Source organism: Lampris incognitus, chromosome 3 (genome assembly GCF_029633865.1).
Source record: "Lampris incognitus isolate fLamInc1 chromosome 3, fLamInc1.hap2, whole genome shotgun sequence".
NCBI classification, from domain to species: Eukaryota; Metazoa; Chordata; class Actinopteri; order Lampriformes; family Lampridae; genus Lampris; species Lampris incognitus.
In genome coordinates, this window is record NC_079213.1 from 100,671,450 (window position 1) to 100,698,028 (window position 26,579).

A 26,579-nucleotide genomic window follows, 5' to 3' on the forward strand; every position below is an offset into this window, starting at 1 on the left:
GGCTTTGAATACATTGGGCTATTAAACTCATTTATCTGCACGGCGCTGTTAGCACCGTGGAGACGGTGGCCATGTTCGTAGTGATGAGCAAGAGCATGTCTGCAACCAATTACACTTCATTTTGTGCACCGTCACTCATAATTAAATACAGCAAAGTTCTGCCTGGTGAGTGATAGCGCTTGTTCATGACTGCAAGCTGACTGGAGAGCATGTTCTCCTCCACGGCTACCCTCTCCTGTCCCCCCCTCAGTCACTGGTTTTACTGCATTTTCACATGACTTGTTCAGGTGGACCTCAGATATTTCCCTCTGCTGAAAGTCACTCGTTAACTCAAGCCAATACAGGGGGTGAGGTTTCCCTTGAAGGGGCCGTTTGGAAGATGTGAATGAGTGAAATAAGAAGGATGAATAAGCGATGATCATCAGCGTAAAAAAACCCATCAAGTTAGATGGTAAAATGCCATCGGTGTACTGGACCTTAACACAGTCCATCACCTTGTGTATGCATGGCTGACCTGCCGTCGCTCACAACAGAAGGAAATTAGTCTGAAGAAAGCCAGCGGAGGCTCCGGTCCTGGAAATGTGAACAGGAACATCCAGCTTAAAGATGGAACGGCCATTTTCCCTGCTTGGGACACCTGTTGTTATAATACACGTTTGTTTTTTTCTTTTCCTCAGCTAAACTGTGGTGACATTAATGTAAAAGGGCTTTCTTGAAACCAGGGCGGAGGTGTAATTCTTATCTAAGTCTAGAAATATGTAAACAGGTCTACAGCATCCCTCCATCCATCCTGTACAAAGAGCCAAATGGTGGATGTGACTGGACAGTAACCGTTTCTGATCAAATGAGGAGAGCTGGTCCCACACCTCCAACAAAAACCTACACTATATTAAAATAGACGTGTACAATACAGTATAGTTGCTACGTTTGTTGCCGGCCTTATCCAAGACATCGCAGGCTGGCCCCCACGCTGCTCCTCCATCTATTAAACCATCACATCCACATAGCCCCCAAAAACCCTGCCACTTTTTGTTCTTTCCTTCTCCTTTTTCTAATGTTTTTCTTTCTTTTCTTTTTTTTTTACATACGTTCCATATTCATAATTTGTATTGTTAGGAATCTAAATATATGTCTTTCCTTTGTTCAACAACCCATAATACATTCAATACTGAATACGACATTGGTATGGTAATTGTGTGTACTTGAGAGACTTGGCACAATTGATTTCTTTTTAGCCATTTACAAAAAATAAAATAAAAAACCCAAAAAAAAGAACAAAAAAATAATAAAAAAATGAAACTCAATTTAGTGCCATCACCTCCCAGAGACAGACAAAGAGAAAGAGAGACAGAGAGAGAGAGTGAGAGAGAGAGAAAGAGAGCAATAGGAGGAAAAACAAGGGGGAAAGAGAGAGCGAGAAATGGAGGGGAGATCGGGTGAATGAGCCCATTTAAGAGCTTTCAGGGTTTTTGATAAGGGAGGACAATGAGCACTGATTCACAAAGTGGTCAATCATTCAGAATAGATAAAAAAGAGTGAATGATAACAATAAAAAAACCCAAACATTTCATATCATAGTATTTACATGATGAGAGAACGTTCACTGAAAAGCAGAGAGAGACAGAGAGAGAGAGAGACACAGAGAGAGAGAGAGAGAGAGAGAGAGAGAGAGAGAGAGAGAGAGTGAGAGAGAGAGAGAGAGAGAGGGAGGGAGGGAGAGAGAGACCAACACAAAGTGACGCTGATTATTTTTCTCCTCTGCCCTCAAACAAGCTGTACCAGATTGGACTCCAGCCATCAGCAATGTCAAAAAGGATTCAGAAATGCTTGAAGGGCTCTTTTACAGTCATTGTGTAGGGGGACGCCTTCCTTCGTTAGTACACACTGATGAAGGGGGAGAGAAGCAGCACCAGGAACCGGCAGGCCAGCGGGACTTGTGCACTTCCTGTGCTCCCATAGGGCGCAGTGTTGGGGGCTGCAGGCAGAAAACAAAAGAAACTGATTAGATATGATGGAGCCTTCGCTTCACTTCACACTTTTCTGAAAACCCCACCGCGACCGGTGCCATCATCACCCAAATCAGCCCTCCTGATTAGGGTTGATTTTCTCCTAGTTGAGGGAAATTATTTCATCAGTACTGTGTGATGCGGTTGCGGTGCAATGTTCTAAAATGTTGTACGGCACACGTTAGACGGCGTCATGCTAGTGTGATTGGTTCCTCTTTCACATCAGTAGAGGACAGATGAGGGCTCCCTGCCCTGCTGTCCACTGAGGGCTTTGTTTCCTGCTGTATGTGTTACTCTGTCCAGTAGACAGCCTAGTGATATGAACAAGTCCCCATAGAGGACAGAGAGAGAGAGAGAGAGAGAGAGAGAGAGAGAGAGAGAGAGAGAGAGAGAGAGAGAGAGAGAGAGAGAGAGAGAGAGAGAAAGAGAGAGAGAGAGAACATACTTTCATTTGTTAGGGCCACTCTACCTCCCGCTGTCTTCTGGGATAAAGCTTTACACTTCCACCTCTCAACAAACACGCGCACACACACACAGACACACACACGAGTGAATCCATACACACAACCAGACACACACTTAAAGAAACACATACATATGAAAATAGAGTGCCTTTGCAAAAGAGTGACCATACAAAAATGTGTAAACACAAACACACACACACACACACACACACACACACACACACACACACACACACACACACACACACAGCTGTACCTGGGGAAATCATGCAGTTCACAGCCACTTCAGCATACTGCTTATTTCTACATCCATCTAATTAGTTCACTATGCAACGCTGATGTGGACCATCACAAACACACATCATATGCACGCACGCACACGCGCACACACACGTAAACAAGTTTCGTTTCTGATGAACATGAGTTCACAGCTCTTCCTCTTCTTTCTGTAATGATGAGGTGAGGCTGAGGGTCCCTGCACGTGTTAAGTCCAAACTGATAATTACTGGCCCACCACGCTCTGGTCTGCGTGTCATACATTTATTCAGCACGACTCATCAGTCTGCTGGCACACTGTTGTCCCCATGGTCAAACTAGTGGTGAAACACACACAGAACTTTCCAGTTTTCTTTTTGCCAACACAACAGCTGGTGGATAACAACGTCCCTGCGCCGAACGACACAACATTTTCACAGGAGACAATTCCTGGTGTCATCTCACACGACCATGCTGTTACCTGATTGCATCCACCTTTATCTTACGGCTGTGCTTTCCTACAATGGTGGAAACTGAAGCCCCCACCCGTAGATGGAACAGCGAAAACAAAAAGGAGGTGGGTGAAGAGAGGGAGAAAAAAAAAGAGAAAATAATACCTACGAGTTTCCTGGGGGGAGGGTCACCGGGGAAACGATTATGGGTAATACTTCCGGTGTTCGGCGGAAGCAGTATCAGAGCGGCGGCAGATTTGGCTTGAAGAAGTGTTAGCTATTGCTGTTCATGTTTAAAAAAAAGACGATAAAAGTTGCTAACCTACATAAAAATGTCGTTACGGAGCGCGGGGACAACATGTGCTGTTCGTGGCTGTACGTACAACCAGACGAAACTTAACAAGTGGCTTAAACATGAGCGCTTCGACCATAGGCCTGAAACTAAATCAGACCGTTCCTATCAGCGATGGTACACTTTCCATCGCCTCCCACAAGACGGTTATTCTCAATCACGTGACCTTTTCATTGACAACGAACAGCTCCGCCATGTTGGAGTACAGCTAGACCTTAGCAACCAGTTTACGCTGAAGTTCTCATTGTCGAACTGTGTTTACAAGAACGACATTTTAAGTGAAAATCGGACAGACGTATGGAAATAAAACATCGTCGCTGTGATCCACTCTTCGAAAAACCGTTTGCAGAATAAATATTTGGCTACGTTTACACGACAAAGGCCTTGCTAAAAACGGAAAAGTGTTTCCTTTGCGTTTTAAAAAAAGTCCCGCGTTCAGACGACATAATACGATCCGCATGCACACGGATCCGCAAAAGACGACTGAAAACGCTGTAGTATGCATGCCAGGCCAGTAGGCGGCGGTGAAACTTAGCAGAGATAACAGTACAAACACAGCTCGGTAATCCGCCAGTTTTTTTACCCCCCCCCTTCTTTCTCTCCAATTGTATTTGGCCAATTACGCCACTCTTCCGAGCCGTCCCGGTCGCTGCCCCCCACCCCGCCGATCCGGGGAGGGCTGCAGACTACCATATGCCTCCTCCGATACACGTGGAGTCGCCAACCGCTTCTTTTCACCTGACAGAGAGAAGTTTCGCTATGCCCATTAGCTAAAATGCTAATGCTACTCATGCCTGTACATTGGAATGAATTTTGTCAATTGCAAATGTCAGTATAGACAGGTCAATGTCATGGTGTACCTTTTAACGTTACACTGAAATAACAAAGTTTTTTCAGTCTAGTTTATTTTATCATACCATTCACCATTTTGACTATGTCAAAAAAGTAAAAAACAAAACAACACAAAAAGCTGAAATCGCAAACCGTGTTCCTGCGCTCTGGTTTCTGTGGGTGGGTCTCTCTCTCTCCCCCTCTCTCTTCATCTCTCCCTCCACGTTTCTGTGAGCGTCTCTGTCTCTCCCCCTCTCTCTCTCTCTTCATCTCTCCCTCCACATCTGTCTCCACATCTCTGTCTCATCTCTCTCTCCACATCTTTCTCCTCATCTTTCCTCATTTCTCTCTTGCCCCCTCTCTGTTTGTCGCCCCGCAACCCCCCCCCCCATCTATGGATGGGAGCGGAGAGAGCACAGGATAATGACACAGTTTTCCTGGGCTTGCGAGAACGCGAGCTAAGAGCTGTAACCATGGCAACAGCTCCTGTCCTGCTCAGCCAGTCCAACCGTTGCAGGGTCTGAGTGCATTGTATTGTGCTGGCAAAACCATTTGGTGTGTGTGTGTGTGTGTGTGTGTGTGTGTGTGTGTGTGTGTGTGTGTGTGTGTGTGTGTGTGTGAGGGCTGTTGCAATGTCAGATTTTCTGCAGACGATTATGGCAAACACATATCATGATACTGTTAAAATCACAATAAGCAAAGAAACATTTTGACAAAATATTTAAATTGTCAGATTTTTTGCCCTCAGCTTGTGGTGTGTGTGTGTGTGTGTGTGTGTGTACATTTTGCGCAAAATAAGCACTGTGAGCTCAGCTTCATATTTGTCCACCAGCTACTGGGACTGTATGTTACCTGTATATTATCCATAAGAGAACACACAGGTCCTGTACAGAGATGTTTGTATGGGATGTCATGTTAGCTAGCTGAGTGTGTCTGTTTGTGACTGTGTGTGTGTGTGTGTGTGTGTGTGTGTGTGTGTGTGTGTGTGTGTGTGTGTGTGAGAGAGAGAGAGAGAGAGAGAGAGAGAGAGAGAGAGAGAGAGAGAGAGCGAGAGAGAAACAGAGAGCAAGAGAGAGAGAGCGAGAGAGCAAGAGAGAGCGAGCGCGAGAGCAAGCCGCGAGTGAGGGCGAGAGACAGTGTGAGAGAGAGCGAGAGCAAGGGTAAGAGAAAGCGAGCGAGCGCAAGAAAGTGAGAGAGCAAATGAGAGAGGGAGAAAGAGACAGAGCGAGAGATTTTTGATTTTAAAAAGGTGCATTTATTCAGAATACATTACAGTCCGACAGCTGATACTCAAACATAATCATCTCTTTATAATCCAGCTCATACAAAAAAAAAACAGTTTCGGGGGGGGGGGGGAGAGACCATTAGTCTAAACAAGTATTTGTAAAAACAGAACTTCAAAATAAAATAGCCCAACATAAACACAAATTCACCTTAGGGGGTTTGCAGCAACACAACATCCTGTCCTTAGACCCTCGCATCGGATAAGGAACAACTCCCTAAAAAAGACCTTTAACGGGGAGAAAAAATAGGAAGAAGCCTCAGGGACAGCAACAGAGGCGGGATCTCTCTCCCAAGATGGACAACATGCAATGGATTTTATGTATACACAACTGACATAACAAATAAATAAAATAAAAAGAAAACCAGATCTTCATCAACTCCCACTAAGCACACTATCACCCCAAGTTCGGGAAAAAAGGCCATGTCTGTGTGGATGCTCTGCTCCCGTCGTAGGCCCTCATCATCTTCAGCTCTTCTCAGACAGTTTTTTATGTTGTAGCTTTAAAAGGTCTCTTGTGCAGCACGTAGACCTCATGTTGAGCAGCTGAGCTACCATCTTGGGGTTGTTGAGTCCCAATCCTGCTGCATCCACTATGTGCTGTAGGGTGATGTTCGTAGTGAGAACTAGTTTCTGGGAAAGTCCTGGAGAGCACCAGTAGTGGACAACCAGCCTGGCTCCATGAATCAGTGGCTCCTCCGGCAGCAGTAAGAGGAAGATCGCCCAGTGCAACACACTCATTAACCAAACTCGTCTTAAACATCATCAATGAGTTGCCATTTTACTTTCCGTACAAGTTTTCTCAGTCTAAAGATTTCCTGGTCAGTAAATATGTTTACCACCAAATCTCCTGTGATTTTCATAAAACATTTGACTAAGTCAACGAACAGCTGCAAGTCTGGAAAAATAATTTTCCAACTTGACCATCCTCAAACCGTTGGTGACGTAAAAACGTCCTGATTTTCAGGAAAGCATAGCTCCCTTCGATGTCCACCTGTGTACAAGGAGTGGAAACTAACTCACAGTCACTTTCTTCTGTGTCCTCCTCAGATGAAGAGGATGGCTTTTTACCTTTTGAAACCCTCTTTGCTTTTAACGTTTCCTGTCTACCCTCTGTGGGCTTCCTTTTAAAAGACTTTTTTGATTTTATTTCATCATCCAATAGCATCTCTTCCTCTTCCCCAATTACAGAATGCCACTCTAATAGCAGTCTTTTGTATTTGCTTCTTCCGACCACAATTCAATTTGCTATACTCCCTGTACTCACTTTTCGTTTTCTTTTCTATTCTGTTCAACCTCCCCTACCTGCTCATCCTGGCCATCAACTTCCACCTGCTCAAGTTCTGTTACCTTCTCATTGTGATCAACTTTTTTAACCTGCCAACCTACACACCTCCCTCTCCTGCCTGCTCAGTCCGTCCGTTTTCCTTGTGTTCTCCAGCCTCGGTCTCTTTCTGTTTCACAACCTGGTCTATTTCTCCTGCCCCTCACTCCCCGGCCTCCTGTCTGCCCTGTGCCGACTCGGTAGCACCATCTTCAGTCGGAGATGTGCCGCTCGTGGCGGCATCGGGGGACATTGGTGGCCCTTGAGGATCAGACCTACCCTCACTCCTTTCAGGACAAGACCTTATTAAATGTCCCTCTGACCCACAGCCAAAACATTTCATCATGCCGGATGTAACAAAGACAATGTAGTCAAATTCATGGATCCTGAATTTAAGCTTCAGATCCAAATCCTCCGCATTATTTTTCAGAATCATGAAACCTTGCCTCCTATGGGACACATGTTTCAAGTGAGGAGACTTGCAACCTGTGGTGTATTGGAGTGCTCGATTGTGTTGGACTGTCACCACTACTGAGTTCTGTAATACACTGGTCGAGCAGCAAGAGGCATGTAACAACAACTCTCTGCCACAAGTGTGGAAGTAAACATGAGCCCCGTCAATGCCCAGCTTATGGTGCAGTGTGCCACAAATGTGGTAAGAACAATCATTTTTCCAAGGTGTGTAAATCAAGCACTGAAAAAAGCGGCAATTACAAGACAAAGACAGTGCATAATCTAGAAAGTGAAATTGATTCCTTATATATAGGCATGATTGGAAAATACAAAAACAAAGCAGCCCACCACGCTAAAGGCACTGTATGGTGTGAAACAGCCACGGTCAGAGGCGTAGCAATTAACTTCAAGTTGGACACAGGCGCCGATGCAAATGTGCTTCCTATGCGCGTATTCCGGCAGCTACCAGGTCCCGTTCAGTTACAGCCCACAAAGACTGTGCTGATTGCTTTTGGTGGTGCACGACTACCCTCAGATGGTGTTGCATCTCTAGATTGCCGCACGTCTAAGCATACGGCTATATTGGACTTCCATGTGTCTAGCCGAGCTGGCAAGCCAATCCTGGGTGGAGATGTGTGTGAAGAGCTGCAGCTGGTGAGAAGAGTCGAGGTGCTTGCAGTGGAGTCCCCACAACCAGCAAAACCTCCGGCCACCAAAGAGGAGCTGCTGCAGAGGTATGTGGAGGTCTTCACAGGATTAGGCGAATTTCCTGGAGTTCCTCACATACACATTGACCCCAGCGTCACGCCTGTGATTCACGCGTGCAGGAACGTACCACTCTCCATCATGGACTCACTAAGAGAGACACTCACAGACTTGCAGAACAGGAAAGTCATAACTCCTGTCAATGAACCTATAGAATGGGTGAACAGTCTTGTTGCCACAAAGAAAAAAAAATGGTGCGCTAAGGGTATGTTTGGATCCTTGCAACCTGAATGAGGCAGTCAAGCGTCAACACTACTCCATTCCTACACCGGAAGACGTGCGCAGCAGGCTAACAGGAAAATCCATCTTCTCCATCCTAGATGAAAAGGATGGATACTGGCAGATCAAGCTAGATGAGCCGTCGTCTAAGCTATGCACCTTCAACACGCCGTGGGGCTGGTTCCGCTTCCTCAGACTCCCATTCGGGATCAAATCGGCCAGCGAAGTGTTTCAACAAAAGAACTGTGAGACCTTCGGCGATATCCCAGGTGTGTACATTATAGCAGACGACATGATCATTGCAGCGTCATCAGATCGGGAACACGATGAAATCTTGCAGAAAGTAATGGAGAGAGCCAAGACCGCACATGTGAAATTTAACAGGGACAAGATCCAGTTTAAAGTTGATACTGTAAAGTACATGGGACACGTCATCACGGCAGCAGGACAGAGCTGACGACACAAAGATCAAAGCGATTGTCAACATGCCAACTCCGGAAGACAAACAAAGTCTCCAACGTCTGCTGGGAATGACAAAATTCCTAGCGCAATACATACCAAACGCACCACAGCTCAGCGCTAAAGGCACTAAAGACCACCCTCACACAAGCCCCTGTGCTGAGATACTACGATCACAAGCAGCCTCTCACTCTACAAGCAGACTCCTCAAAGGATGGACTGGGAGCCTGTCTGATGCAGGACGACCGCCCAGTGTGCTATGCCTCACGAGCGCTCACCGACACAGAAAAGAGGTACGCACAGATAGAGAAAGAGTTGCTCGCTATAGTGTTTGCTGCTAAGAGATTCCACCAGTATGTCTACGGCAGACCAGTAACTGTCCAGTCCGATCATAAGCCTCTGGAGGTCATCATGCGCAAGCCGCTGAGCAAAGCACCTGCGCGACTGCAAGGTATGCTTTTACAACTGCAGAGGTATGATCTGAGTGTAACATACACACCAGGCAAGCACATGTACATTGCCGATACACTCTCACGCGCTACAGCTAGCAGAGAAGGTGACCATATTGATGAAAACCCTTGTGATGAGAGAGTTGTGTATGCCTTGGATGCCTTGAGCGAGGAAACACTCAGCCAATTAAAGAAAGCAACGGCAGCAGATAGCGTGCTGCAAGCTGTGTGTGAGAAACACAAGAAAGGCTGGCCCATGAAAAAGAAAAGTTTGGACAGAAAACTACACGCCTACTGGGCAGTAAAGGACATTATAAGCATGGAAGATGACATTGTCTTGGTCGGAGACAAAATCATCATACCCCAGAGCTTCAGGAGCACGATTTTGGAGAAGCTGCATCTTGCACACCAAGGAGTGCAGCACACAAAAGCCAGAGCAAGAAAGTCTCTCTACTGGCCTGGCATGGCACGAGATATAGAGGCAATGGTGGAAAAGTGCGTGCAATGCCAGCAGCTACAGCCCAAACAGCAGGCTGAGCCACTTATGCCGCATCAGGTCCCAGAACTGCCATGGATGAAAGTCGGAGCTGACATCTTCGAGCTACACGGTCAGTCATACCTGTTGTTAGTTGATTACCTAACCAAATATCCTGAAGTGCTCAACATATCTGACAAAACAGCATACACAGTAATCCAGAAGATGAAGTCTGTGTTTGCCAGACACGGGATTCCTAGGGAGATAGTGAGTGACCATGTCCCATTTGCCAGCTATGAGATGAAGTCATTTGCAGCTTCATGGGAGTTCAAGCTCACACACTCCAGCCCAGGTTTTCCCTCTTCAAATGGCATGGCTGAGAGAGCCATAAAGACAGTGAAACCTGCGCTGAAGAAGGCAATGCAGACCGGCACTGACCCACATCTGGTGCTGCTGTCACTGAGGAACACACCGGTGACAGGACTGGACGTATCACCTGCACAAATGTTGATGGGGAGAGTTCTACGAAGCACACTTCCATGCTCCAGTGCTGTGCTGACACAATCAGTCCCACAGCACATTCACAGCAAAATCCGGAACCTGCAGTTCCGCCAAAAACAACGTTACGACCAGTGTGCAAAGCCCCTGCCAGTGTTGACCCCAGGAGACACCGTACACATGCAAACACGGCGCGGCTGGGAGCCTGCCGTTGTCATCCGACAGCGAGATGAACCACGGTCCTACACTGTGCAGACACCGGCTGAGAGGATGCAAAGAAGGAACAGGCGACATCTGAGGAAGATACATCCGAGCCTATTCAGAGACACGGACAGTGATGAACATTTTGACTCAGAGGTACAACCCTCACCCTCACAAGCGCCGGTGCCAGTCGACTCACCACCACATGACCTGCCACCACACGACCCTCCTCCGGTGACTACAGGCAGTACACCCACATGCTACACAAAGTGCGGCAGAGCAGTTAGGCGCCCTGCCAGATACAATGACTCACCTCAGGGTTCTTTTGTGTGATCATTCAAGTGTTTATTAAGAAAAAGAAAAAAAGAAGGTGAAACAAAGAGTACAAGGTGTGTTTAACCTGAAATGTTGCAAGATTGCTGAATGTTCAAAATGTTTACATGCTAACCACCAGAATGTGAAAAGGAAATGGTTTATGTTGTTTAATGAGAGTCATCTGTCATTTAAAAAACATGCTTTAGTAATCATTGAAGTATGCAAGTAGAAAAGACTTGTTCAGTGTTAATGCCATAGTGTTAATGGTTCGGTAAAGGGTCTACTGTTGAAGTAACTGATGAGTAGGCCACATCTCAGTTGGAAAAGAGGGATGTGGTGTATTGGATCGAGCACTCGGTGCTCGATTGTGTTGGACTGTCACCACTACTGAGTTCTGTACTACACTGGTCGAGCCTAGTAGTGTGTGATGTCTCCGTCAGTAAAGATCAGACTTGTGCCGCATCCTCGTCTCCGTGTACTTATATATATTAGAGATTAAGTTAGTAACCCACGAATAGTAACACTACAATAGTGTACATAAGAGAAGTCACAACACAACCCGAAGAGACCATTTTTATTGGGGAAACTAGCTGTCCGTATCTTGCAAGCTCCTTCTCCAAAGCTGCATTTCTCATGAATGGGGCAGCATTAGAAATGGTGATTCTCATGGCAGGATTAACCAGGGGCAGAACGGGAGTCAACGTGTTCTTAATCACCGCACCGCTGTCCACCACCTGCTTGGCTTTATCAACACTATTGATAAACATGACTACAGCACTGTTCATTCTGGATGTTGATTTTATGCTTCCATGTCCCACATGTTCACCACCGCGAGGCAGCACTCCTCCACTGAGCATTCGACCACCGGAGCCACTTTAATCGCACGCCGGCGTATCAACTTTTCAAACACCGTTCTTGCACCTCCCACAACGGCCATATTGCTCTGCTAAGGGTGGTAGCACCACTACCGGAAATAAAACAACTCCACTTAGACCTGTCACCGAAAAAACCTAACTAAAAGACAACAGAAAAAAAAGCACATGAAAAGGACAAGACGGATAGAAAAAAAGATCGTTGTGGATACTCGTTTATACCAAAGCAACACGCTGCTACGCCGCGCTCACTCGCACTTCCACTCCGCTCCGAGAGAGGGCGAGAGAGAGGGCGAGAGAATGTTGGTGTGTGTTTTTGAGTGTTTGTGACAGTGTGACTGTGTGTAGGAGAATGTGTGTGTTGAAATGTGACAGTGAGTGAATGAGTGTGAGTGAGTGACAGTGAGTAAGTGAATGAGTGACAGTGTGTGTGTGGATGTGAGAGAGTGCGTGAGTGAGTGTGTGTGTTTGAGTGAGTCAGTGAGTGTGGATGGGGTGGGGGTGGGAGGTTACAGATCATACCTTTTTTCAAGCCCGAGTTTCTGATCTGATCAACAACAACAAACAGGTGCCCGTGCAGCAGGCAGTGCAATAATCCCATTAATTTCCTGTACACCACTGCTGTTCTAGCCTCTTCAGGCAGCGCACCAGGTAATTACTGCACCTCTGCTCCGACTGATGAGGACTGTGCTGCACGCTGCAGCCCAACAATAGCTACAGCCCAGGGCTACACGCTAGCTGTGGAGAGGCTACACCTCTCCACAGCTAGCATGACTGCTCCGTGGGGCAGGGGGTTGATGATGTGTGTGTGTAAGGTGTGTTTGTTTTGTGCATGAGTGTGTGTGCATGTAGCGTAGAGTTTGTGTGTGTGTGTGTGTTTGCAGTGTTTGATTCTGCTCTCATTTAATTTCCCCCTGTGTTTTTCCTCTAAAAGCAGAGTCTCCATTGTTTTGTCTATGTAGGATGTAAGTCACCATTTTAATTAACTTCCCAACCAAGAAATGCCTGCAACACCATTTTCACTGCTTATTAAAATGAAAGGGACGGACAGCACAGAAAGGGGACGAGAGAGAGAGAGAGAGAGAGAGAGAGAGAGAGAGAGAGAGAGAGAGAGAGAGAGAGAGAGAGAGAGAGAGAGAGAGAGAGAGAGAGAGAGAGAGAGAGAGAGAGAGAGAGAGAGAGAGAGAGAGAGAGAGAGAGAGAGAGGCACACACAGAGAGAGACAGAGAGAGAGTGAGCGAGAGAGAGACTCATACTACCAGTCGGTCAAACGAGAGGGAATCTGCAACAGGTGGAAACTCAAAATAAAAGAGGAAGAAGACCCTGATAGTGTCTTAATAACAGTCAACATATATAAGAACGTGACTGTTATGGTGCAGGGTGATATCAGATATTTTGAGAAAGACTTCCAGTCTATAAAAGAGAGAGCACAGAGAGGCAAGACAACTCCCAATCAAACACCCTTCCCTGAGACAGACACAACCAACACTGCCTCTATGCCTTCCATCCAGGAGAGTAAAGTCAGCACCTCTCTTCCCAGTTGCACCAAGATGGTGGAACCACCTGAAAGAGAGCATGATGCCCTCTCCTACTCAGATCAAACCCAGATCCTCCGTACCATGGCCCTCCTGAAGGAACAGTTCACTCAGCTGGAGGTTGAACTGGTGGAACTCAGGGAACAGGTGAACAAACAACAGCCTGGTAGTCTAGAGGAGCTCCTAGCCAGCAAGACGAGAGCGAGCAAGCGAGAGAGCGAGCGAGAGAGAGAGAGAGAGAGAGAGAGAGAGAGAGAGAGAGAGAGAGAGAGAGAGAGAGAGAGAGAGAGAGAGAGAGAATCCAGAGCAGCACCTCTCTGGTTTAGAAATTAATTGATGTACATGAGCTACGATGAGGCAGCAGGATCTGAGACAATACTTCACAGAGGGACCAACAGTGTCATGGTGGACGGACACGGGGACGAAGACGAGCGGTGCTCTGAGGGGAGAGAGGAGCGAGGGAGATTAGCAAAGATGAAGCTGATATGCTTCAATTACTGTTTTGCAATACAGCCGAAATGAAATAGTAAAACCTCCCCAGCCCAACCCAAACTCATATACTCATATCATATCATAGAAGAGTAATCCCTCTCTCTCTTTCTCGAATTTTGAATTCAAATTCTCTCTCTCTCTCCCCTCTTTTCTCTTTTTGCACTCTGGAATGAAGCCATCCGCTCAAAATAGTATCACCCATGTAAGGCGAATGAGCCAGAGCTCTCGCTCTCTCTCTTTGCTCATCTCAGTGTTTCCTCTCCCTGTATCTCCCTCTCTCTCAGCACTTACAGCCAACAACCCACGTATCGTATGTTGACCAAATGCTTAGGCCCTGAACCTCAACCTCTGTTGAGACGGCGAGTCCTGCAGAAGCATGTGAGGCTGACACCCCACGCAGGGGTTTGTTTCCCACACACAGCTTCCTTATTCAACGTTGTCATTCACAAAGCCATTTTTTCTCTCTCTCTCCAGGCTTCAGAAGTGGCTTTCCTTCTCGTAAGAGTTGTGAAAGCACATGTTCCGTTGAAAAATCATCCACTCCATGTTTATTTGATATGTTGTTGTATTTGGTTGTGATAGAGTTCATAACTCAAAATATGTAAGTGTCAGTGACACACACATGGTGGTCAGTTGGGGTCAAGTATGACTGCCCTCCCTCTGGGTCCTCAGGTGGGCATAGAGGCCGATCCTGGAGCCGCATAATGGAGGGATGCCTGCATGTGACAGCATTTTTCATGGACAGGCTGATGCGCTTCTAGCCACCACACTGTCCTTGGCAGAGTCCAATGGCATGGAGAACCAAGATGATTAAGGACCACCCTCTGTTGCAGCCTTCATCTGCCCTCACTGCTGTTGTGACCTGGAGACATTTTCCACCAGTTCCGCTGTTGAGGTCTTTATTGGATTGCGCTTGGTCTGGAACCTCCCCCTTGACCTAGCCACCTTGGGTGATCCTACCAGGAGCCAAGCTCTGGACGACATAGCTGTTGGGATCACTGATACATGCAAGCTTCTCCACCACGACAAGGTGGCGATCCAGGAGAAGACACACACTCACGCACGCACGCACGCACGCACGCACGCACGCACGCACACACACACACATCACTACTGTCCCTGACCTCTACGTGACACTGAAGAGGTTTGTCAGCCAAGACAGACCAACAATGTCCAGAGCCTTCAGCATCTAGCATCTCAGGGCAAATCTCATCCACACCCGACGCCTTGCCACAGAGGAGCTTCTTAACTACATCAGAGACCTCTGCCACGGATATGGGTAGGGCTTCCCCCGAGTCTTCAGACTCTACCTCTTCCACTGAGGACGTGTTAGCCAGGTTCAGGAGCTACTCAAAGTTCAAAGTGTTCTTTCCACCGCCCGACAACATATCCCGTCCGGGTCAGCGGTTCCCCTCCCCGGCTAAACACAGCCTGAGTCAAGCCCTGCTTCCCCTTCCTGCATCGCTGGATGGTTTGCCAGAACTTCCTTGAGGCCAACTGAAAGTCCTCCTAAATAGCCTCGCCGACTCCTCCCACACCCAAGTCTTTGCTTCCGTGACTGCTGAAGCCGCAGCCCTTCTGGCCTCCCGGTACCTGTCTGCTGCTTCAGGAGACCCCAGGGCCAACCAAGTCCAAAAGGCTTCCTTCTTCAGCCTGATGGCTTCCCTCACTGCCGGTGTCCACCAGCGGGTTCTTAGGTTGCCACCTCGACAGGCACTGATGGACCTTTTGACCACAGCTCATACCTGCCACAACTGCAATAGAGCTTTTGAACATGGCCCATTCAGACTCCATGTCCCCAGCCTCCCTTGGTATGCATGAGAACTTCTTCCGAAGGTGGGAGTTGAAGACCTCACAGACAGGGGCCTCCACCAGACGTTCCCAGTTCACCCTCACTACACGTTTGGGTTTGCCAGGTCTGTCCAGCAGCCTTCCCCGCCATCTGATCCAACTCACCACCAGGTGGTCATCAGCTGACAGCTCTGATACTCTCTTCACCTGAGTGTCCAAAACATACGGCCGCAGATCTGATGATACGACCACAAAGTCTATCATCGATCTTCGGCCTAAGGTGTTCTGGTATCAAGTACACTTATGAACTACCTTATGTTCGAACATGGTGTTTGTTATGGCCAATCCATGACTCGCACAGAAGTCCAATAACAAGGCACCGCTTGGGTTCTGATCGGAGAGGCCATTCCTCCCAATCACACCCCTCCAGGTTTCTCCATCATTGCCCACGTGAGCATTGAAGTCCCCCAGCAAAACTATAGAGTCCCCAGGCGGAACCCTGAGACACCAACCAAAGACCCCAAGAAGGCCGGATACTTCAAACTGCTATTCGGTGCATAAGCACACACAACAGTCAGAGCCTTCCCCCCAGTGACTCGCAGTCGTATAGAGGTGACCCTCTCATTCCCCGGGGAGAACTCCAACATGGCGGCATTCAACCGGGGACTTGTGAGTATCCACACACCCACCCGGCGCCTGTAACCTTGGCCAACTCCAGAAAAGTAAAGAGTCCAGCTCCTCTCCAGGAATTTGGTACCAGAACCTATGCTGTGTGTGGAGGTGAGCCCAAATAGATCTAGTTTGTACCGCTCCACATCCTGCACCAGCTCAGGCTCCTTCCCTGCCATAGAGGTGACATTCCACGTCCCAGTCGATACCAGAAGTCGGCATGCCCTGGTCCCCGCCTTTGCCTGCCGCCCCGCCTGCATTGCACCCTACCCCAATGCTCATCCCCACGGGTGGGTCCATGGGGTGAAGTATATTTGTATAGCCCAAAATCACAAAGTAGTCTTGAAGGGCTTTACAATCGAGTTGAGGGTGTAAAGATAAGAAAAACTTTATCAGGAAATAAATGGGAGAAACCTCAGGGAGAGCAAAGGAGAAGCGATTTTTCTTCTAGGATGGACAGACATGCAATAAATGTGGAATAAACAGAGAAGATAAAAGTAACAGGGGTGGGGGGAAGTTCAATGTCCTTGACCATCAATCAGCAACCTGCAGTCATCCCCTCACATGGTTCCTCCAGAGGACCTCCCATGAGGCACTCCTAAGCCCCAACTCATCTTGAACACACACTGCTGAATGTCCACCCAAACCCTCCACATACGCATGGGCTGATCGGAGTGTAAATACAAGACAGTGACATTTAAAATGAGGCTTCTGTGCCTTCAGAAGGACATGGTATGATCCAACAGCTTCAGTAATAAGCCAAACACTCTTCAGCCCACCATTGATGAAAACACACCAAACTCCCATCTCACATCCTCTCTACTCTGAGCACTCAGCCATTTTGGTCACAACAACCATCAACTTGTTCATCCAGTAAAGCAAAGGACGGCGGCTCACAGGTCCGTCGTGTTCAGAGCTCATCGGCCTTCACGTCCTGTTCTGATAATGACATGCTGCAGGTCCACAGAGCACTTGTTTGCATGGCCCTCATAGCTTATTAGCCCCTCCAACCGTTTACATTAGCCCCGCTAATGAAAAGCCTCCATTAATAAGATGGCCTTCAGAGATCGTTTACCCTACACCGCCCCTAGCACCCTGCGGATCCAACTTCACCTCCCTCCATCCTTCCCCCACCCACATCTCTCTCTCTCGCTCTCTCTCTTTTGCTCTCTCTCCACCACCACCCCCCTCGCCATCTACCTGTGGGTTATCAACAACCAGCAGAATGGCTTTCAGGGAAGGACACTAATTAATTGTCTCAGCATCGATATCCAGGAGAGAGAGAGAGAGACTGCGAGCGAGAGAGAGAGAGAGAGTGAGAGAGACATACAGCACATCTTGCTGTGAGCTACATCTTCATTTCACATAACCTGAAAACTAAAGAACTCAAACAGAATTAATATGCTGTTAAACCAATGACTTGAATATTGTCTCATTTTACACTGCCCCTATATTCCCTTCCTTCTATAATTCTGTATACATATTTCATCATTTCCGTATGAATTTCGTTTACGTCTATTTATTTCTTCCTGTTAGTTTATTAATGTTTCATGTCATTGTTATTTTGGCAGAATTGTACACTGACATTCATGCCAATAAAGCCCTGCTGAATGGAACTGGGTTGAACGGAATGAGCGATAGAGAGGAAGAGAGGTACGGGTAAAACAGGGACACAGAGGAACCATGAAAGAGCTTGAGCGAGAGAGGTAGAGCGAGATGATGAGAGAAGGGAGAGAAAGTGGGGAAAAGAGAGCGAGATTGAGAGAGAGAGGTAGAGAGACGATGAGAGAAGGGCGACAAAGTGGAGGAGAGTGCGAGAGCGAGAGAGATGATGAGAGAAGGGAGACAAAGCAGGGGAGGGAGAGAGAGAGAGAGTGAGAGGGACGATGAGAGAAGGGAGACAAAGCAGGAGAGAAAGAGAGAGAGGTTAGCGGAGAGGTTCGTGAGAGAGCCTGGGGGTTTGGGTGGAAGGCAGCCTCTGGCCTTCAGCTTGACTTAATCAGCGTCTCGGCAGGGCATCCGGACAAATGAGAGAATACAGCCCATCAGCCCCTCCCCACACCAGCAGGGCTCCCTTAGCACAGCCCATCAGCCTCCATTCAGCCACAGTGAACGCTGAACGTCTAATGTGTGCCGTTGTAGCGGGCAGGAAGGCCGCTCCAGCTCACGGTGTTCTCCCAGAGAACCCGAATTCTGAGCGACCCGTACACGAGCTCACTAACCCGACGATCCAAGGACACACTATGCAGGAAACCAATGAGCTTGCAAATGAGGTACTTTATATGCACTCAGGGTGGATACATCTGCATTTTAAAACTGTTTTCTAAACTTTCCCTAGCAGTGTTTTTTTTTTGAGTTTTTCTTCTAAATTTAGAGGATAACTCCACGTCGACCTGCTCCAGGAGTACACAAAACAAAGCAGTGCAGTATGGATTGATAGTTAAAACAAAAAGGTTTTAATCAGGGCATTTCCAAACGCATAATTACCATCTGACTTTGACCGCTCCTGCTGAATCTGTTAAACTTTACCGGCTTAATGAGATGCGAGGGGATGCCAACAAATGGCAACAGCATTTAACTCAGTGGCGGCTGGTGCTAAAACATTTTTTTTGGGGGGGGGCGCAATTTACCTTGGCACAGCACACCTGACAGCTGCTTTAATGTCCACACAGTCACAGAGTTATTAAGAAGGACAATGCAGCCTATAGATTTTATCAGAGTTCGTAGATGGTGGATGATTGACAGTCGAGACGAGGCATCGTGGTGGGTGTGAACATGATTGACAGCCACGAGAATTTTCCAATCACATTAACTCAAAAAACATTAACACAATACCAATTTGCTGCCAATTAAAGTGGGAGTGTCTGGGGCGCACAGAACTGCGCCCCATGGAAACTCTGAAGAAACCAGTTAGACAGCAGCCTCAGGTCACCTGCTCGCCTCAAGTCTGAGGGCTTACATAAGGTATCGTTTGGCCGGCGCCCCTCACCCAGGAAGTATATGTATTCAGACAGAAATCAACCAAACACCATTTGGAACCAATATTTAATGGCTGCTGACAGGCGCTCACAGACTGAAAAACACTATTATTATTTCATAATCATTTGCATTATACAACTAAATTATATTTAACATGTTTAAGTAGATTTTAATTTCTTGATATTTGAAGGGGGCGGCGCCCCAGTGCCCTGTACTGGCCAGCTGCCACTAGTTTAGATGGAACAAGTTCTCACACAGCCAGTTTCTCTCTCTCGCCTCATCCCTCTCTCTCTTGCCCCCTGTCTCTCTCTAATAATCCCTCTTTCTCCCCAATTGGCTCCCTCACTTTTTAATGCTTATCGGAGCTGTATTTGTGAGCAGGTCCTGCTCTGGAGTCCAAGGATTCTGCTGAGTCAGGCAGCACTTAGTTATTGCACCCGTGTAGTGACAGCAGCCGTCCGGCCTGTTATGAGGAATCTCTCCCGGGGAAACCAGCGCTCCTCTCGCATCTCCATGAGCCGATCTGTCAACACAGCCCGGCCGCGTCACTCCCGCCAGGAGGTGAGAGTAACCCTCTCTTCTGACCTCGCCATCCTGCCCCAAACCCCTCTGCCTTACCTCGCCTCTGAAAAATAGCAATTCCCCACTGTTATGTATGTCCGATTATGATAAGGCAACTCCCCCTTTATCCCTTTCCATTATGGTGCCGATAACAGAGCTGGGCTGAATGTAGAGGGTTAAGTGCATTTTCCTCTCGATGGATACGAGATAACTTTATCACTGCAGCCTGCCCGGTTATCTCGGCTCACCTGGGGCTAGTCCGACCTGACTGGAATATGATTCCCCATGTGCCATGTAGCCCGCGCGCAGGGCCACAAGGTGCAGCCAGGGCTTGGCTTGGATGGGCGTTTACGGAGAGATCCATATTTTTTGTTCATATTTGCCTACACCCCGCTGTTAAATGATTTCTCCTCTGATCAATTCTGCGGTTTACAGAATTTGTCGGACCAGAAAGAACAGAATCAATCGCCTAGCGATTAGCACATGCAGTGGATTATTACGAGCTGAGGCACTTTGCATAAGCCTTGGTGCTGCATGGAGGAGTCACGACTCAGTGGCAGCACACGCCATATGTTTACATTAATTATTGTTGCCTGAGAGAGGTGTGAGCCCATAGGCTGTGTGGATGTCACACATGAAATATTCCTTTATTACAGCGAGACAAAACCCCAGGCCCTGCAGGCATCCCGGTTTCTGCTCTCCACCCTGTTGGCTTGATGGCCGTAGAGGGGTGCATAGAAAAGCTATGGTGTCCTTAGCTAAGAGCCGATCATTCGAGAGAGTTTTTATAGCAGCCCCCCAAGGTACTGGGGACATTCCCTCTCTGTAAACAGGGAATACTAAACAATCTGTTTGGTCTTAGTTTCTGAGCACCTTCCTTTGCTAATTTACTAACCGAGGGAACTACAAAAATGCGTAACATTTCAAAGTCCAAATCATGAATCATGAATCAGGAACATTTGTTTGTCATTTCATTCCATGCACCTACGCACATGAAATGAAATGAAATACTGTTTCCCCCTGCCCACAGCAGTGCAACACAAAGACAAAAACATATCAAAACTACAAGAACACCTATAATCCAAACGACAAAAAAACTACAAAAACACATACTATATCCAACAAATTAAAAAAATACATATCACTGTCCAAGAGAGCAAACACCAGGATGACTGTCGGATTGCCAGTCTGCATGGGCTAGCAGTTAGCCTAGCCTGCCTCGCTTCCGCATCCTGTCAGACCACCCTCGGCGTTTCCTCCTTGGGCACAGCTCCAAGAAGGGCCTTGGTCCCTCGGCCCACTGGACGCCGCAGTCCAGGTTCCCCCAGCCGATCCAACACCAGCTCTCCCAGCCAGACACCTTTGACACACCTCCCCACACACCACACAATGACACCAAAAACGCAGTCAACACTAGGCGAGGCTGCCGCCAGACCGCCCTCGGTGTTATCGGTACTGTCGGTCTGCATAGGCTAGCAGTTAGCTTATGCCCCTTTTCCACTGCATGGTACCAGCTAGACTTAACTCAACTCTACTCGCATTTTTTTTTGTTTTCCATTGGGCAAAAGTTAGGGATAGTACCTGGTACCAGGTACTATTTTTGGTACCACCTCTGTCAAGGTTCCAAGTGAGCTGAGCCAATACTAAAATAAATAAATATAAATATATTTATTTAAATATAAATAAAAACTTCTATAAATTAAATATTTAAATTCAAATAAAATATAAACAAAAATATAAATACAATTTATTTATATTTATTTAAATACAAATAAAATCTGACCACTGATTGGTCAGAGAGAAATTGAACAGCTCTGTTTATAACCAGGAAATGCCAAGGCCAGTCTTTCAAAACTTGTATTATAGTTGATAATCTATCTATGTAAAAATTTATTTGTTGTCAGTGAATCTCTTAGTTACACTAATATTGTAGCACACATTTAGAGTTGGTCTTGTTGATTTTTTTGAAAATGAAACACTCGTGTGGGACGCTAGTAGACAAGGGAGGAAAAACTACTCAACACGCCCGCATGTGACCAGCGGGGCTTCGCTGTGAGGGCATACTATCTGCAGTGGAAAACGAAATCCCAAAAAGTAAAGCGAGTAGTCAAATAGAGTAGAGTCGAGCTGAGCCAGTCCCGTGCAGTGGAAAAGGGGCATTAGCCTGTCTCACTTCCACATCCTGTCAGACCGCCCTTGGTGTTACCTCTTTGGGCACAGCTCCAGGCAGGGCCGTGGCCCCTGGGCCCACAGGATGCAGCAGACCAAGCTCTCCCAGCCGATGCAGCACCAGCTCTCCCAGCCATCAAATGAAAACACAAACCTAGACGCAGACGTGGACAAAGACACTGCATGGACGGTACCGAGTGAGGCTGCTGTAAATGTGAATTCTTTGCAAAAGAATTGCAAAGGAACATTTACACCCTTCTTAAACATCTTGACACTATGCTTGCTGCTGTTACTGCTGTGGAGAGCAGAAAGAAGATGAAAAGGAAAAAAAACCCCAAAAAACTTAATGCTGACGCGACCCTCTTGACACTTGTGGCTCTGGGAGACTGCAGCCTGGAATGAGAATGAATCCCCATTATACTGAAACTAGAATACTAATTATGGAGCTGTTAATTAATTGTTAAATAGTGCCCGTCTGTAGCCCTGGAGATGCGCTGCACTAATAAGGCTCTAAACTAAGTCGCTAATGTCAGAACCAATAGATCGGGGCAGTATATTTAGTGTTAAAGGGGTATTTGGACATACTGAACTGCACGCTTTCAGAACAAAGGGACAACAACCGTTGAATGGTAATAGATCTTTGGGTTGCTCATGAGAAATACAAAACAGCAGACGATGAGTGTCTACAGCAGGCAAGGCAGACAAAATCAATTTTCAGAGAAATGTCTACAAAGGGGGGGGGGCACTGACTGTTATCTACCCCCCCCCCCATCCCCTCCGCAAGTAGACCTTAGCCTTTCTTCTGTGGGCTTATCCACTCTGGCATGCCCACACTATCAGCCCGGCACTTCCACCGCTGCATAAATACCACAGCCGTCCGCCATGACACATGCACTTTCCCTGCGATGTGGGATCGTCTGTCTGGTCGCTCTGTCCCCCTCGCTGGCGAGTACTCCACCCTAAACCTTTGTATTTCCAGTGTTTCTTTTTTTCCTCCCGACAAGAGGTCAAACTTTATTGATTGGGGGTTTCTGAGGGAAATACGTCTGTGTTTACTGACAGAGTGGACAGGTAGACTGACCCTCAGTTCGACCCGGCCGGGTACACGAAACCAGCAAATATCGACGGTCCTGCTAATACTCACATGGCCATCGCTGACGGAGGAGCTGATCGGAAGCATCCTTCATATGCATATCCATCAGAGTTCTGCTGACTCACCCGTCACTGTGTCCACGGTGGATGTGAGCACGGGAAGTCATTTAATTATGGTATATTCATACTGTTAGAAGCAACTACGTCTGGGGGGCCATGCAGGAACACAAACTAGCCTGACCAAAGGGCCTTATGCCAATCTACCAGAGAGGGTAATTATCAAAGTGCTGCCAGCAATCTGAAAAAAAAAGTCTATTTAAGGATTAATAACCTCCAGAATCCAATTACTGACTTCCCCTATCGATGTTAATTTCTCTGGTGGAATGTGCAAGGCAAAAGAAAAAGAGACAAAACCCACAATAAACCCACTGGGATGACTTGCATTGCTGGGTGCTGTTTCCAATCAAAGATGTTATCCGAACAATACAAGGCGAGCCCCCCCCCCCAAAAAAAATAAAATAAAAACATGATTGCCTACTAAACCCACAGAGAGCATTAGACGACATGTTATGTCAGGTAACAAACGACTATCGATTTCAACACACGCTGTCTCAGTATGATTCATCACAACTGTCGTGTTTCGGGCCAACAGTGTTTAGCTACTTGTACGCTGTAATTAAGTGATTTTTCACTTTGAAAACTGAATTAGTCAACCTACAGCCAAGCGGACGCCAAAACTCTTCACTTCTAGTGTTACTTCAGTTTTTGTTTGCGTTATTGTCTCACCACAAATACACTTAATGGTGGTATTTTATTCAAAAACATACTTGAATCGAAAGTTAAATCCCTTACCACTAGAGTCTTTTGCAGGAGTATCTTCAATGTTTCAATTCAAGGGGCAAATATATCAGGAATCAGGAACACTTTGTCATTTCATTTCATGTACGGAAGTACATGAAATGAAATGAAATATCGTTTCCCCCATCCCACAGCAGTGCAACACAAAGACAAAAACACATATCCAAAAATTACAAGAACTTAAAAACACACATACTAACTAACAAATATATCTAAACTAACACATATATCTAAACTAAACAGGAAAAAAAAATCACTGCCCAAGGAAACGAACGCCAGCCAGGATGACTGTCGGAACTGCCGGTGCGCATGGGCTAGCAGTTAGCTTAGCCTGCCCTGCTTCCGCATCCTGTCAGACCGCCCTCGCTGTTACCACCTTGGGCGCAGCTCCAGGCAGAGGCCGTGGTCCTTGGGCCACAGGACACAGCAGACCAGGCTCCCCCTGCCAATCCAATGCCAGCTCTCCCAGCCAGACACCCTTGACACACTTCACCACACTCCACACGACAAGACCAAAAACACAGTCAACGCTAGGTGAGGCCGCCGCCAGACCGCCCTCGGTGTTATTGAAACTACCGGTCTGCATGGGCTAGCAGTTAGCTTAGCCTGCCCTGCTTCTGCGTCCTGTCAGACTGCCCTCAGTGTTAAGGCCCTGACACACTAGGCTAACTCAGGCCGTCGGTGAGCATCTGTGACACTAGTTTTTGCGGTGTGTCCCACACCGTCGGCACAAGTCGGACCCCTATAGGCAGCTTTTCGGCCGATTCAGCATCTTGAATCGGCGGAGCCCGTCAGTGAGAGAGATCACTATGATTGGCTGTTCAGCTTAGCGAATCAGTGCTAAGCTAGTGAATCAGGGCCGTCGGCTGTAGTCTTTGCGGGATGTTCAAGTGCTACTTTTTGGCCCAGTCGGCAGGCGACATGAGGCGACGCAACATTCAGCCTTTGTTGCCACTAGTTGGTTTGGTGTGTCTGGGCCCTTACCTCCTCGGTTGCAGCTCCAGGCAGGGCCATGGTCCCTGGGCCCACAGAATGCAGCAGACCAAGCTCTCCCAGCCGTTCCAGCGCCAGCTCTCCCAGCCATCAAACGAAGACACAAACTTAAATGCAGACGTGGACAAAGACACTGCATGCACAGTACTGGGTGAGGCCGCCACAAACGTGAATTCGCGCCGCCATCTTCCCACATTGGTACTGGGTGAGGCTGCTGCAAATGTGAATTCGCACAGCCATCAGAAATATAGGATGAATATATTCTTTCTTGGGGAAAATCAACCTGTTTTTGGTGTGAGCTGGGCAGACAGCAGACAGTTCCTGTTCACCTCAAAACCCACATCAGTCACCAAAATACCACCAAACAAAGCAAAGGACACATTATCCAAATCTAATCTGGTGACCAATGTGTACAGGCCAAAGAAGTAAACAACCGTGGTGAGAGAGCAGATTTCCTCCCATCATGCCTTTTGCTTGGCATTGTCACCTCACGGCAAAAAGATCCTGGGCTCGATCCCAGTCCTTCCCAGTTTAGAGCTTGGCATTCATGTGGGTTTCCTCCCACAGGCCGAAGACATGCACGGGCAGATGAACTGGAAGAACATATGAAGTGTGTGTGTGTGTGTGTGTGTGTGTGTGTGTCTGTCCTGTGATGAACTGGCATCCTGTCCAAGGTGTGTCCCTGCTGTGTGCCACAAATATCCCGCCCCTCATGACAGTGAACTGGTACAGAGAATAAATGAATGAAGGAAATACAGATCTGTAGCCGAGTGGAGCTTAATCCTAAACACTAACCCTTCCCATGCTGGATAGAACTGAACCAGAACTGGGAGGCAAAATGGCATAATCCTCTCTTTCCCCATTTAAATCTTCTTAGAATAAGTGGCTTGGATTCCTCAGCCGTGCTAATTAACAATGTCAGTGCTGACATGCCTCTGGATCCGGCACCATCGATAATCTCTTCTGTGTTCTGGTGACAAAGCAAAGTGGGACATGTTGAAATAATGACTCAGGAAGCCGGAACAGCCTGGGGGCTATGTTGGAGCACTGGCTCCTGGGATCATTTTGCCACAGGCGACGTGTTCATTGATCCATCTTCATCGTTACTTAGCATGGGGGGGTAATCTTCATCAAAGGCTTAAGTAACTCATCGCTCCAACGTGGGTCCTCATGGAGATGGAGACTGAGAATAAGGAAAGTATGGGAGTGTGTGTGTGTGAGAGAGACAGAGACAGAGACAGACAGACAGACAGACTCCACCACACCCACAATTATACTATTCATTGGTGGACCTTGACCATTAATTGCATACTACTTCAAACACACACACACACACACACACAGCACTAACCACCTCTTACATACATTTGGTAGAGAAGAGGGCTTTGGCTCGTTTCCACAGCATGAAGGAGGTCAACAAGCTTCCACGTCTAAGACAACCCACCTTATTTAGCAGCCAGGCATCCAAGCCGTTTCCCAGAAAGAGAATGGCATTTCTGAATGTCAGGGGCGTGCGCTCATTGTGGCGAGGGGTGGGGGTGGGGGGCATGATTGGCAGCAATCATGGAAAAAAGGGAAAAAACTTTTCTTTTCTTTTTTTAAGAAAAGATATCATAATTTAAGCACCTTTTAACAAATGCCCATAATACATTAAACACATAAATTAATACAACTAAAAATAGGTTAACTCATAAACAAGCAACTGACAGGATTAGTCTAATGTTACATTTTAAAACTCTATGTTCCATAATGTATCAGTACAGGTTGG

The 26,579-nt window shown here is 47.2% G+C and overlaps 1 protein-coding gene across 1 annotated transcript in view; it reads right to left on the reverse strand.

The window, feature by feature from the left end:
- Positions 1-1,874: 1,874 nt before the first annotated feature.
- negr1 (neuronal growth regulator 1) overlaps positions 1,875-26,579 on the reverse strand; it is a 325,691-nt gene continuing 300,986 nt past the window's right edge. Inside the window, exon 8 of the mRNA XM_056277000.1 lies at positions 1,875-1,975. Coding sequence (XP_056132975.1) covers positions 1,875-1,975 — 101 coding nt within the window. The remainder of the gene's footprint in view (positions 1,976-26,579) is intronic.